General features: G+C 44.0%; 1 protein-coding gene across 1 annotated transcript in view; it reads left to right on the top strand.

Annotated features, from left to right (window-relative positions):
• The first annotated feature begins 3,524 nt into the window (after positions 1-3,524).
• CDKL2 (cyclin dependent kinase like 2) overlaps positions 3,525-13,778 on the top strand; it is a 73,825-nt gene continuing 63,571 nt past the window's right edge. Inside the window, exons 1-2 of the mRNA XM_077476533.1 lie at positions 3,525-4,060; positions 7,129-7,358. Of these exons, the coding sequence (XP_077332659.1) occupies positions 7,191-7,358 (168 nt within the window). The 5' untranslated portion in view covers positions 3,525-4,060; positions 7,129-7,190. The remainder of the gene's footprint in view (positions 4,061-7,128; positions 7,359-13,778) is intronic.

Consider the following 13,778-nt stretch of genomic DNA (forward strand, 5'->3'; position numbering starts at 1 on the left):
AACTTTTTTTTTTTTTTTCACAAAGTTGTCACTAAATGATATATTGCTCACACATGCCATGGGCATATGTGAAATGACACCCCAAAATAAATTCTGCTGCTTCTCCTGAGTACGGGGATACCACATGTGTGGGATTTTTTGGGAGCCTAGCCACGCACGGGGCCCCAAAAACCAAGCACTGCCTTCGGGATTTCTAAGGGTGTAAATTTTTGATTTTACTCCTCACTACCTATCGCAGTTTTGAAGGCCATAAAATGCCAAGATGGCACAACCCCCCCCCCCCCCCCAATGACCCCATTTTGGAAATTAGACACCCCTAAATTTAGGGGTACACTAGTGAGACTCACAGGTAAAAAAGCACCTAGGCTGTCAGCGACTGTATCAAAACGCTACAAAAAAAAACTGTTAGCGATCGCAGGGATCAGGCCTGACTCTGCGAACGCTGCAGTTATGTGTGTTGTGTTTTGTAAGTGACAGTGATCGATCGATACTGCACTTGGGTGGGCTGGTCTGGGCTTAGCGGAGGGGCTAAACGCAGGTGCTAGCAGGTATCTGGGCTGATCCCGCTAACAATGCGTTTTGGGAAACCTAAACTGCTGGCGACGCTAATATAGATCTGATCAGATACTATATTACTAAGGGAGGTGTATGCTTTGCGCGTGGGTGTTAGCTGTACTGGCACTAACCTGACGCTGCCTGGGGCGACGCAGACCTTATCTGACCCTCAAACTTATATCACCCGCCGGGTGATCAGGGGGTTAAAGCTTTATTAGGTAATAATGGCGGGTGCCCTGAAACTATAAAAAAATAACTAACCAACCAGCGTCACCTGTAACAGTTATATGGTGATCACTGGTGAAAGGGTTAACTAGGGGGCAATCAGGGGGCTTTATGCGGTAGTATATGGGGATCCCTGGCGCTATAAAAAGCTGCGGCGAACCTAAATACCTACCTGCCTAACTAGCGTCACCTGTGACACTAATACAGCGATCAGAAAAACAATCGCTTATTAGGCTGGGTTCACACTGGAGCGATGCGGGAACGCCACGAATCCGCGGCGGGTTCCCGCATCACACTGCCCTATGCGAACCGCTGGGAGTGTCAGTGAAATGTTAATGACACCCCCAGATCAGTTCGCATATCGCAGTGCGATCTGCAAACTCGGACAGGAATCGGATCGCATGGTGTGAACACCCATGCGATCCGATTCTGCTGCGGACCAAAAAAAGGGTCCCGTGCGAGTCTGCGGCGGGTGCGGCGGGTGCGACGCGAATTCAGCCATACTATCTGTATGGCTGAACTCGAATCGCACAGAGATCGGATGTGATTTGCACTGCAGTGCGGTGCGAATCACATCCGTTCTCATAAACCGCTGCAATGTGAACCCAGCCTTAGTGACACTGGCGACGGGGGGTGATCACGGGGTTAAACCTTTATTGGGGGGGTTAGGGGGGTACCTTAGAACTAAAGGGGGCTAACCCTAACTGCCCTAACAGTTATTACAGTCACAAATGACACCAATGCAAAAAATAACTAAAAATGCAATTGGTGTCACTGTGACTGGGGGTGCAGGGGTGATTGGGGGGGTGATCGGGGGGTGAAGGGGGGGTGAGAGTGTGCCTGGCATGTTCTACTGTACGTGTGGTGTGTTGGTGCAACTCACCGATCCTCTCTCCTCGGTGCCAGAACGAAAAATACCGACACAGAGGAGAGATTACATCACTTCCTTTGCCTGTGTTTACATTACAGGAGAGGAAGTGATGTCACGCTTCACTTCCATTCGTCAGGAGCGATCGCGAGGGGGTGGCCATGAACGAATGGCCGCCCCCTCATCCCGGATCGCTCCTGAAAGGATACCGACCACCGCTGGCACCGGGGGGGGGCCCGATCGGGCCCCCCACCCGCGGGAAGGCAGGGACGTACATGTACGCCCATATGCCTGCCCGTGCCATTCTGTCGACATACATCGTCGTGCGGCGGTCGGCAAGTGGTTAATTGGTTTGCGCAAAAGTTATCACGTCTACAAAATAGGAGATAGATTTATGGTATTTTAATTATTATTATTATTTTTTTACCAGTAATGGCGGTGATCTGCAATTTTTAGCAGGACTGCGACATTGCAGCGGACAGATCGGGCACCTAACTGCCATTTTTTACACTTTTTTGGGAACCAGTGACATTATTATAGTAGTCAGTGCAAAAAATATGCACTGTTATTGTACTTGTTATTGTTATTGTATGACACTGGCAGGGAAGGGGTTAACATCAGGGGTGATCAAGGGGTTAAATGTGTTCCCTGTTTGTGTCTTCTAAGAGCCCTTTCACACTGGAGCTTTGGAGGTGTCTGCGGTAAAGTGACTATTTTTAGCGGCACTTTACTGTCGTTTTAGCAGCACTTTTTGGCTGCTAGCGTGGTGCTTTCAACCCCCACTAGCGGCTGAAAAAGGGATAAAGGCGTCCGCAAAGATTTCAATGGGCAGGGGTGCTTTAGGAGCGGTGTATACACTGCTCCTAAAGAGCCTCAGAGATGCTGCTTGCAGGACTTTTTTTTGATGTCCTGCCAGCGCACCGCTCCAGTGTGAAAGCCCTTGTGATTTCACATTGGAGTGATAGGAGAGGTGTTTTACAGGCGCTTTACAGGCACTATTTTTAACTCTATAGTGTGAAAGGGGTCTAACTGTGTAGGGGCTGTGTGACTGGGAAAACACACAGATCCGTCTTCCTACTTAGCAGAAAGACAGGATCTGTGTGATCTCCCCAGTCAGAACGGAGATTTGCCTTGTTTACACAGGCAGATCCCCATCCTGTCATTGCTGGGAATGATCGCGCGGGGGGGGGGGGGGGGGGCGGCGGACATAGAGTCCACTGGACGTGGTGATTGACTCCCTCGCTGGCCAATGAGAAAACGTGCGTGCCCACAAAATTTAGCTCACAAGCCGACGTACACCTACGGCAATTCACGGGAACTAGCCAATCTGACGCAGTATAATGACAGTGTCTGCTCGGCAAGCAGTTAACGTAACTGTTTTGGGGAACAGTTAAATTGATGGGTCTAGTTCCACTTTACCTGCAAGTCAAATACACCTGTCAATGAGTTCTGAATGATCCCAGACATGTTTCAAACAGATGACAAACTGATGCAATCGACACAAGCCCATCAGCAAAGGCACGAATTGTTTAATTATATTGTAAAACTGTTGGCGCTATATAAATCCTGGACAATAATAATTAATTCAGTGTTTTAGCATTCTAATAATTCCCAAATTATTACATAGATTAAATTTTAGTTCTAGACTTATAAATGAGAGATAAACCCCCCCCCCCCCCCCCCATTCTTGCAAAAACACAATGAAGTATACTCGTGCTTTCCCCCCCTTTTCATTTCTGTGCAGTGCAGTTCTCGTGATAGCACAGGTGTGGCTGTATTCTGCTTAAAATTTCTGTGATGTCATAATGTCACAAGGTACATCTGCTGCTATGTGCTGCCGCTGCTGAAGAGACCCTGTATGCCACCCCCTCCCCATTAGGCTTGCTCAGCACATGTCTGCAGCAGCAATATCTGGAGAGAATGTCACCCTGCCATGTCTGTATGTAAGTCTTGATGCATTTCATTAACAAACGAGTGTCTGCCTCTGGCTAGTCATGAATGCAGTACTGTTCCCTGTGTGTATTCCCTGCAGGGGGCAGTTGCTAGGGTGACCAGCATTCCCCCAGCTCAGCCACAATCACACACAAACTGGTTACTATTGCTTCTATTGTATGCAGACTGGAGGTGACGAGAAGGGAAGCCATCCAATACACTCTGAATTCCAACCACACATTACACACCCACCCTCAGCACATGCAAGGGGTTAATCATCCTGTCATTTCTATTTCACACCGCAAGCTAAATGAACTTTAAGCAAATGCTTCACCTGAAAGGACATAGTATGAGCAAAAAATTCTATTTGCTTTAAAAAGGATGCCAAGGCTATATAGCTTTCTCTTGGATCAGCCATGAATTCTTCCTTTGTTTTCAGCGTCAGAATGGAGAAGACCTGCGCTAAGTAGCAAGAATTAGGTAGGTGACATAAAGAACATGACTTTCTTTTGTATGGAAATACTATAGCCTGCTGGGCTGTGTTTTTGGCTGCTACGGGTATCACTCGTGGTATACATTCCATAGGTTGTCTTACTGCATAACCCTTTTTTAAACCGGTTGCGTACTGTGCATTGCAGAAGATTTGGGAAAAGGGAGGTTATGTAGAGAACATGATTCTATACAATTTTTTTATCTCTTTATTCTATAAAAATGTAAATGGAAAAAATATATTGCAAGAACGCATACAGGACAGCTTTGAGTTATAGCTATGGTTTTATAGAATTTGACTAAAGAACTAAGGTTTAATCTAGCAACAAATGAACAGGCAATATTAGCAATATAAAGCTACGTATGTGATGTCTATAGCAGCCTTTCTCAACCTTTTTACCCCCACCCCCCCAGAAACCCTTAAAATAATTTTAATATCTGGGGGAACCCCTACTAAAAATGATTCTATATCCAGCTCATGGTACATTAGCATGATTACTAAGTTGTAGATGTAAGAATAAATAAAATAATAAGGAATATGAGTTATTTGGTGAATGTGACAACCAGGGCAGATCATTTTTTTACCACCCCAAACCATAGACAACATTGTTTTCAGTAAAAATCATCAAATTAAACATTAATAATGTCCAGAGAAGAAACACAGACATTAAAAACTGTAGTGGCTTTTTACATTGGTGGCCAATGAATAAGTGACGCCTTTAATTAAGTGGTCAGTGTAGGGCTTCTTTACCATATTGATCAGTGGGAGAGGTACCCTAGACTAGTGGCCAGTGGGAGAAGGATCCCCTTAAAATTGTTGGTGAGTGAAGTGTCAGGCAGGAGATAAATCCACCAATGTCCCCACTGCACAAGGAACCCCTAGAAGCTTTTGGAGAAACCCTAGTTAAAAAAGACGGGTATATAGTAGTCTAATCAGGTAAGGTTAATCATTTATAGGGGGAGGGTTTTTAACCTGTAAACAGCAATTTGTTATACTTATATGTAATTAAAACTACCTTTTATCTTGTCACTGTCTTGAGATATCAAAGTATGCCTTGACAAGAGAGCAGTCAGATAAGCCTTTCTTCTCATTATGGAGCACACACGAATACTGCAAAACACACACTTCAGTATATCATTCAATTCCATTCTCAAGAAAGATCTACATCCTTTTCCACACTGAATTCCGTGCATATAGAGTATTTGTACAACACAAGCTAAATAATTCAATATATCTTTATAAAAAAAGATCTCTGCTTGTGAGCAAAAAAATTCTTTTTTTTTACATAGGTCTGCATTGAGTTCCATAAATCATGGTGAAAGTAAGCTATTCCTTTAAGCCACAGTATGCTCTTCAAACATTAATACAGAAGTTGCATTACTAGAACACACTAGGGTTCATTTACTAGAACCAGAGAATGCTAAATCTGGTGCAGCTCTGCATAGAAACCAATCAGCTTCCAGGTTTTTGACAAAGCTTAATTAAACAAACAGAAGTTACAAGCTGATTGGCCACCACGAACAGTTGCACCAGATTTTTCACTCTCCAGTTTTAGTAAATCGACATCACTTTATCAATATGTGTAAATATTTGGCAAATATTTTACCTTCAGATTCTTCTCTGCAGTGACAACATCACAAACGTTACTGCAGAGAGTCAATGGAGGGCTCTTAGCAGTTCCTGAGTATGCAGGGGATTTATTATAAACCATATGCTATTTTTCATCAACGTGGGGAGATTTACTAAAATTGGCGCACTCAGAATCTAGTGCACCTATGCATGGTAGCCAATCAGCTTCTAACTTCAGATTGTTTAATGATTCTTTGAAAAAGATTCAGAGCTGCACTAGATTTTACACCATGCAGTTTTAGTAAGTAATCCCCTAGTAAGTTTGGGTTGCTTGAGTTCACGCAGACCAATTTGAAAATAAATAGCCAGTTTAATACTACCATATATTGTCTGCATATAGTAGAGGCATCACTACTGAAAATCACCAATTTGCACCAAAACCCGCTCGAAGGATGAAACTAAAGTATTCTTGTCACAAATCTGGGCAGTTCTCATGCTAGATCAACCAGGGTTCCTCCAGAGGTTGCTAGTGGTTCCTTCAAAATTTTGAATCTTCTGCCTTTTAAATGCGTAATCACCAACAACAATCTTTTTTGGCTACCTGTAAGGGGGATTATTCCCAATGACCACAAATGTCGGATCACACTAATGTACTGTAAACTGTAGATATAGTAATTATTAGTTTCCTGCAAGCCATTTTAAATGGTTCCTCCATGTTAAAAAGGTTGAGAAAGGCTTGTGCTAGATGTTCACAAATATAGGATTATGTTTATATACTTGATTTGCATTTGAGTTGTGTCTGCATTGCTTTGGGTGCATGCGGCCTGGGTTTATTTAGAGAAAGAACATCTTTTGGAAACACTTTAATAAAATCCACACTACAGCATTTAACAAAGTGTACTGAATGCAGCATTGTTCTGTTTAGGTGTGTTCAGCAGCTGACTGTAGTCATTGGTGAATCCTGTAGAAAATAGCTCTTGATTGGTTTATAGTGTGGAGAGGATGTGTCCACACTCACTTAAATTGTTTGTTGGGTTTATTAAACTGTACCAACACACCATGGAACTGGCTTTATCAAATATGACCATTGGGAGAGCTGCATTTAACTTTGCCAACCGCATACAATTTGTTGCAGTGAAGACCCTATGATAACTGGTGGCGAGAATGTCTCTGTGCTTTTAAGAATTTTGTATTTAAAAGAAGTTATATTTTTCTATCTTCCAAACCATGTTAAATACTAATCTTAAAACTAAAAAAGCAACCAAACTGATTAAATCTGTGATTATATTGTGCTTTAGTAAACTATCACTTAAGTAAATAATAGCTGATTAAAGCACACAAATTAAACTTGAAAAGCTGTAAACATGTCACATAAACTTTGGAGGCATTCTTTAGTCTCGAGACCACCAACAGCAATGACAGATTTATGTATGCTTTGAGGTTTTACAAGGTACACCCATTAATACTCCTTATTAATTTGACACAACAGGTCATATGAAATAGAGGATCCTTAGAACAGTGAGTTTTGCAACTGTTACACAGACTGACAAGATGGAGAAATATGAAAACTTGGGCCTGGTGGGAGAAGGTTCTTATGGCATGGTGATGAAGTGCCGGCACAGGGAAACTGGAAGGATCGTAGCTGTTAAGAAGTTCCTAGAAAGTGAAGATGACAAGATGGTTAAGAAAATAGCAATGAGAGAAATCAAATTACTGAAGGTAAGCCTGGATTTTCCATATTTGTAGGATCTCGTGCAAAGAGCAATGAGAATCTTCAGAAATCTATCCATTCTTACTATTTTCCAATGTCAATGTGTATAGTATTTACAATGCATGCCTTGTCTTATTACGTAACATATTTCCTGCTTGTGTAATTTATAACAGATCATTATTGGGGATGGATCTTCATTCTAAACTCCATTGTAAAAAGCAAACCTTCTCACATGCAGTACTCTTGGTTCTGTTTAATAAACACCCAAGGAAAAATCCCGTGGACTGCTATGGCAGTAATACCATCTCTGGCATATACTGTAGAAAAATGGTGGCTATAATACATTCTGGCACATGGTCCTACTTAATAAAGACATCATGGAAGGCATTCTTTCCCTCAATCCATAAGAGTCCTGTAGAATGCTATGGCAATAGTATCAACTCTGGTGAATGTACTGTAAAAAAAATGGTTGGCTATATAATTAAGTGTAATTCATTATGGCATACAAATTTGTAAACTCTATACTTTTTTCAATATAAGTATACTGAAGCAGCAAGAAATTAATAAGTAAAAAGTTTTTTGATCAAATATTCTTGTTGCAGGAAGTTGAACTGGCTTTATTATGTGTACCATCCTCTATTTAAATTGTGGATACCAATATTTGAAGTGACACTCAACAATATCAATATTTGGCATAAAATAATCTATACGCAACCTATTTTTTTATGAAATCATTTTTCTACTTCCTGGTAATGTCCTCTGTGAGCTCCTTATCCTCTCCTTTCCCCCTTCCCTTTATTTTGGAAAAAGCAGTGTATGCCACCTTTTCTCATGAACAGTACACTGCTCTATGCATGCTATGTGGTTGATTTACTAAAACTGGAGAGTAAAAAATCTGGTACAACTCTGGTGCCAAGCACACACAAATATGCGGCCTCTCTGGTTCCAAGGGGCTGCATATTTCCATGCATTAGCGGCGATAGAGCTGTACTGGCGGCTCACGAAAGGCTCCTGATTGCTTCTTACGATCAGGAGTTTTCCGATCATGTGACCGCCATGACAACCAATCCCAGCCATCACAGGGTCACAAGCCCCATCCCGCCTCCCGGAATGCCAAACCCCTTAAAGGGCCAGCAAGAGCCAGCGCAAAGGGGTTAAGCTTTGATAAGAAAATAGAAGCTGACTTGTTGTTTATATGCAGTATTGAACTAGAATTTGCACTGTAGTTTGAGTCAACCCCTTTAAGTCCTATAGTCTAATGTCCCTAGTCCATCTCAGTGAGCAAGACAGGGAGGTAATATCCCTACATACAGTGGGACCATGGAGAACAAATGTAGCCATCCTCTAATAGAAAGTCAGATCACAGCAGCAAAAAAAAGGAATTTGGAGATTTTGAGGAGGCAGAGAACAACAGAAGGTACTTTTTTAGTTAAGAATAAATACTTCAATATATTTTTTTCTTTAAATCAGAGTTTAGTGCCACGTTAATTGAATTATCTGGCCTCCATTCACCTTTTAGCAGAGAGTGAGTTAGCACCTGCTCTTCTTTTGGGCACTCACATTCAGCAGCACCCCTATCTGAAAATCTTTTTTTTACGTAGATTACGTGCAACATGTGCCACTGAGAACAGTGTTGTCCTTCAATTGTTCACCCCACCTATGTATAATGCCTAGATTTTGAGAAGTTTGAAAAGTCCTCCGGAAGCCTATCCATCTTCTTTGTGCAATCCTGTAGACCTCCAGGTTGGAAATCTCAACCAGGATATCTGAACCAGTGGAACTAATCAATCTGATGCAGCACATTTTCAATATTCCCTGATTTATACCATTAAACTCTGACTCAGCTTTATCCCTCTTTATCCCAACACATTCATTTCTTTATCACAGACAGCAGGTGGATTCTTCATAGACTGCAGATTTGGGACTACGTTGCTGTAAAAAAACATAGCAACCTCATTTGTGCTGACACACGCAGTTGTAAATAAAATATATATTTTTCCAGAAATAAATTTAGTAGTGCCAAATAATTACCTATTATATAATATTTTTAATTAAACAGTTTATATGAACAGCTTGTGAGGCTTCTATTATACAATCATCAAAACACAGACTATTAAGCAATCTTTCAACTCAACAACGAGGCAAGATGTCCTCCAGGGGCCAGCTTAAGGGCAGCCAACCGACTTCATCACACCGCAGAGCTCCGCAAGTGCAGGGCGCTGGTGACTCCGTGCGTTATTCCAAAAGTTCTTCGTTGTGGGCCTTTTTTGAGACGTGTGCAGCAGATTGCACCGTTGCTATTTGCAACATATGTCTGAAGTGTATCAAACGTGGACTAGACAGCAAGCGCTTGGGCACCACATGCTTAATCAGACATATGTCGAGCTCCCATGCAGACCGTTGGCAACACTACCTAAAAAACCCACACCAAAGAACAAGGCGGACCTCTCCTTGCTCCTCCTCATCAACTGGGATCTCCAACCCCACTATACCTCCAGTCCTCTCGGAAAGCTGCGGGCAATCTTCTATCGGTACACCAATGTCCGATTCTAGCAGGCAGATTTCCCTACCCCAGTTGCTCCACCGGTGAAAGAAGTTCGCTCCCAGCCATCCACATGCTCAGTGGTTGAATGCTAGCTTGGCTAAATTTCTAGAACTTCAACTGCTGCCTTTTCAGTTGGTAGACTCTGCTCCCTTCCGTGAGTTTGTGGAATGTGCGGCAGCTCAGTGGCAGGTTCCCAAATGCCGGCTCTCTACCGGCATGTGGAAGGCAATGTTCATGCCTCACTGGACAGGGTGGTCAGCGGTAAGGTGCATATTAACGCTGACTCATGGTCCAGCAGGCATGGACAGGGATGTTACCTATCTTTCACCGTGCACTGGGTGACTCTGCTGGCAGCTGGGAAGGATGCAGGACAGGGTGCAGTAGTGTTGGAGGTTGTTCTGCCACCATGCCTCCAAAATTCTACTAGTGGTGATTCTGCCACACCTCTCTCCTCCACCCCCTCCTCTTCTTCTTCCTCCATGGCCTCTTCCTGTGCTGTTTTGTCCTCGGAACCAGCAGTGCGCCATAGGCGTTCAAGGGGCTACGCAAGCACGCAGGCAGAAAGATACCATGCGGTGCTTGAGCTGGTGTGCTTGGGGGACAGGAGCCACACTGGGGCAGAGATTCTGTCAGCTCTGCAGGGGCAGGCTCAGAGGGGGTTGATGACATGCCAGCTTAAGCCAGGAATGGTGGTTTGCGATAAGGGCACCAACCTCCTCTCCTCCCACCGACGGGGACAACTGACCCATGTGCCCTGTGTGGCTCACATCCTTAACTTGGTGGTGCAGCGGTTCTTGGGCAAGTACCCGGGCTTACAGGATGTCCTGAGGCAGGCCAGGAAAGTCTGTGTGCATTTTCACCAGTCATATAATGCTAGTGCTTGTCTGGCTAACCTCCAAAAGGAATTTAACCTGCTCAAGAACCGCCTAATCTGTGACATGCCCACCAGGTGGAACTCAACATTGGCCATGCTGCAGGGGCTGCACACGCAGCAGAGGGCCATCAATGAGAACCTGTGTGACTATGGCACCAGGACAGGGCCAGGGGAGCTTGTTTTTTTTTCCCCCATGCCAGTGGCCCATGATCAGGGATGCATGCACTGTCCTGTCACCATTTGAGGAGGCCACGAGGATGGTGAGCAGTGACAGTGCATGCATCAGTGACACTTTCCCTCTTGTCCACCTGTTGGAGCACACACTGCATGGAATAATGGACAGGGCAATTGAGGCAGAACAGAGGCAGGAAGAGGAGGACTTCCTTACCTCTCAAGGCCCCCTTTATTCAGGCAGTGTTCCTGTGTGCCCGCCTATCACACAAGAAAATGATGAGGAGGAGGATTGTGTCAGCATGGAGGTGGAGCCTAGCACTCAGCATCAGCAGCAGTCTTCAAGGGATCATTTACAGTCCGAAGAAACCCATGGACTTGTATGTGGCTGTATGTGTAGGACTCTGGACCGAATGCCTCAGCAAACATATGCTGCATGTCCTCTCTGATCCTGAAAAGCCTGCGGAAGTATCCTATTTGTGGTATCAAGGAGAGGGATCATTACTGGCTGGCAACCCTCCTTGATCCACGTTACAAGGGTAAGGTTGTGGACCTTATCTTGCCATCGCAGAGGGAGCAGAGGATGAAACATCTTGGGGAGGCCTTGCAGAAAGGTTTGTGCAACGCGTTTCCCGAGCCTGGGAGATTACAATTTCCTGGTCCTGCTGGACAACGTGTTGCTGAGGCTTCGGTCAATCACAGAAGGAGCGGTGGAGAAGGTGGCGATCTGACCGATACGTTCAGACAATTTTTTAGTTCGCAGCCCCAATGGATGATCGGTTCCAGCAACCATTGCCAGCGTCTGATTCACATGGTCCAGGAATACCTAGGGGCAAGATCAGACTTGGACACCTTTCCCTCTGTAAAGCCTCTGGGTTCCTGGGTCTTGGGGATGGATCACTGTCCAGAGCTTGCACAGTATGCAATTGAGCTACTGGCCTGTCCTGAATCCAGCGTTCTTTTGGAACGCACAATCAGTGCTGCTGGAGGCTTTGTAACCAATCACAGGGTGCACCTGTCCTGTCGAATCGGTTGATTGGCTGATCTTCATAAAAATGAATCAATCTTGTATCACCAGCTACCAAGTCCCTGATGCTGATGTAACTGAATCATTTTTTTTTTAAATGTGAGATCCCTTCAAGACTGCCTATGCTGATGCTGAGTGACTATCCTCTTCCTCCTCAATATTCATGCTGATAGCTTGTAAGAACATTTTTGTTTCTAGGCACTGCCACCAGTGGCTAAGGCCCATTTTTTCAGCCCTTGTTTAACAGTAGCGTGTAATTAAAATTTTTGATGCAATACTTTGCAGCAGGGCTCATTCCTGTGCTCCAACTAAAGTATCTGCACCAGCGCCTAAGGCCCAATTTTTCTGCCCCTGCTTAACAGGGGCAAGTAATTACAATTTTTGATGCAATACTTTGCAGCAGGGCTCATTCCTGCGTTCCAACTAGAGTATCTGTGAGGAGTTGCAGTGTTATGGCACCAGCACCAGTGCCTAAGGCCCAATTTTTCAGCCCCTGTTTAACAGGGGCATGTAATTACAATTTTTGATTAAATACTTTGCAGCATGGCTCATTCCTGCGCTCCAACTAGAGTATCTGTGAGGGGTTGCAGTGTTGTGGCACCAGCACCCTTGCCTAAGGCCCAATTTTTCTGCCCCTGTATAACAGGGGCGTGCAATTAAAATTTTTGATGCAATACTTTGCAGCAGGGCTCATTCCTGTGCTCCAACTACAGTATCTGTGAGGGGTTGCAGTGTTGTGGCACCAGCACCAGTGCCTAAGTCCCAATGTTTCAGCCCCTGTTCAACAGGGGAATGTAATTACAATTTTTGATGCAATACTTTGCAGCAGGGCTCATTCCTGCGCTCCAACTAGAGTATCTGTGAGGGGTTGCAGTGTTGTGGCACCAGTGCCTAAGGCCCAATTTGTCAGCCCCTGTTTAACAGGGGCATGTAATTACTATTCTTGATCTAATATTTCACAGCAGGGACAGTTCCTGCACCCTTCAAGAGTAACTGTGAGGGCTTACACTGTTGTGGCGACACCAACACCTAAGGCCTAAATTTCTGCAGAGTATATAGGCCCCTACTTTCAAACATCCAACTTACAAACAACTCCTTCTTGCAAACGTAAGGAGACAACATGAAGTGGGAGGAAATCTACCCCTATGAAGGGAAATTCTCTCCTGTAAAGGTTCCTTGTTTCACTAAAAACCCCAAATTTTCAAAATCCAATTGTCGTTGGGACAGAAAGTGAGGTGAAATCTTCTGAACAGGTGCACAGACAGCAAAACAAATGTTACAGGGGTGATAATAATATGTTTTCCAAAAAGCTTAAAAATAGATTTTTTGGCTGGCGCTACACATAAAAAATTTACCAGTTCAAAATTACAAACAGATTCTACTTAAGAACAAACCTACAGTCCCTGTCTTGTTTGCACCGCCGGTATACTGCTGTTCAGAGTATATAGGGCTTGGGGGCCCCACGCGTTTCCTTTTTTTTTATTTGGCTGTGGAGTTCCCCTTAATATCCATACAAGACCCAAAGGGGCTGGTAATGGGCTGGGGATTGGGGTTCACAATGATTTTCATCCATATTGCCGGGACCAGACATGACATTAAAGCCTCAAGCAGCTTTAAATGACTTTTTTTCCTTTAGAAATGTCATTGTGAGCAGGGACTGTTCTAAACACGGGAAACACTCGCCAATTTACAGGCATACTATAGACACCCCACAGGCACAATATTTAAAGGAATATTTCACTTTTATTTTTTCACTTTAAGCCCTTGTACACACGGGCGGAAGTTCCCATGGAAAATGTCCGATCGGACCA

Source organism: Lithobates pipiens, unplaced genomic scaffold (genome assembly GCF_037356315.1).
Source record: "Lithobates pipiens isolate NorthernLeopardFrog02 unplaced genomic scaffold, aLitPip1_a1.2 Scaffold_13, whole genome shotgun sequence".
NCBI lineage: Eukaryota > Metazoa > Chordata > Amphibia > Anura > Ranidae > Lithobates > Lithobates pipiens.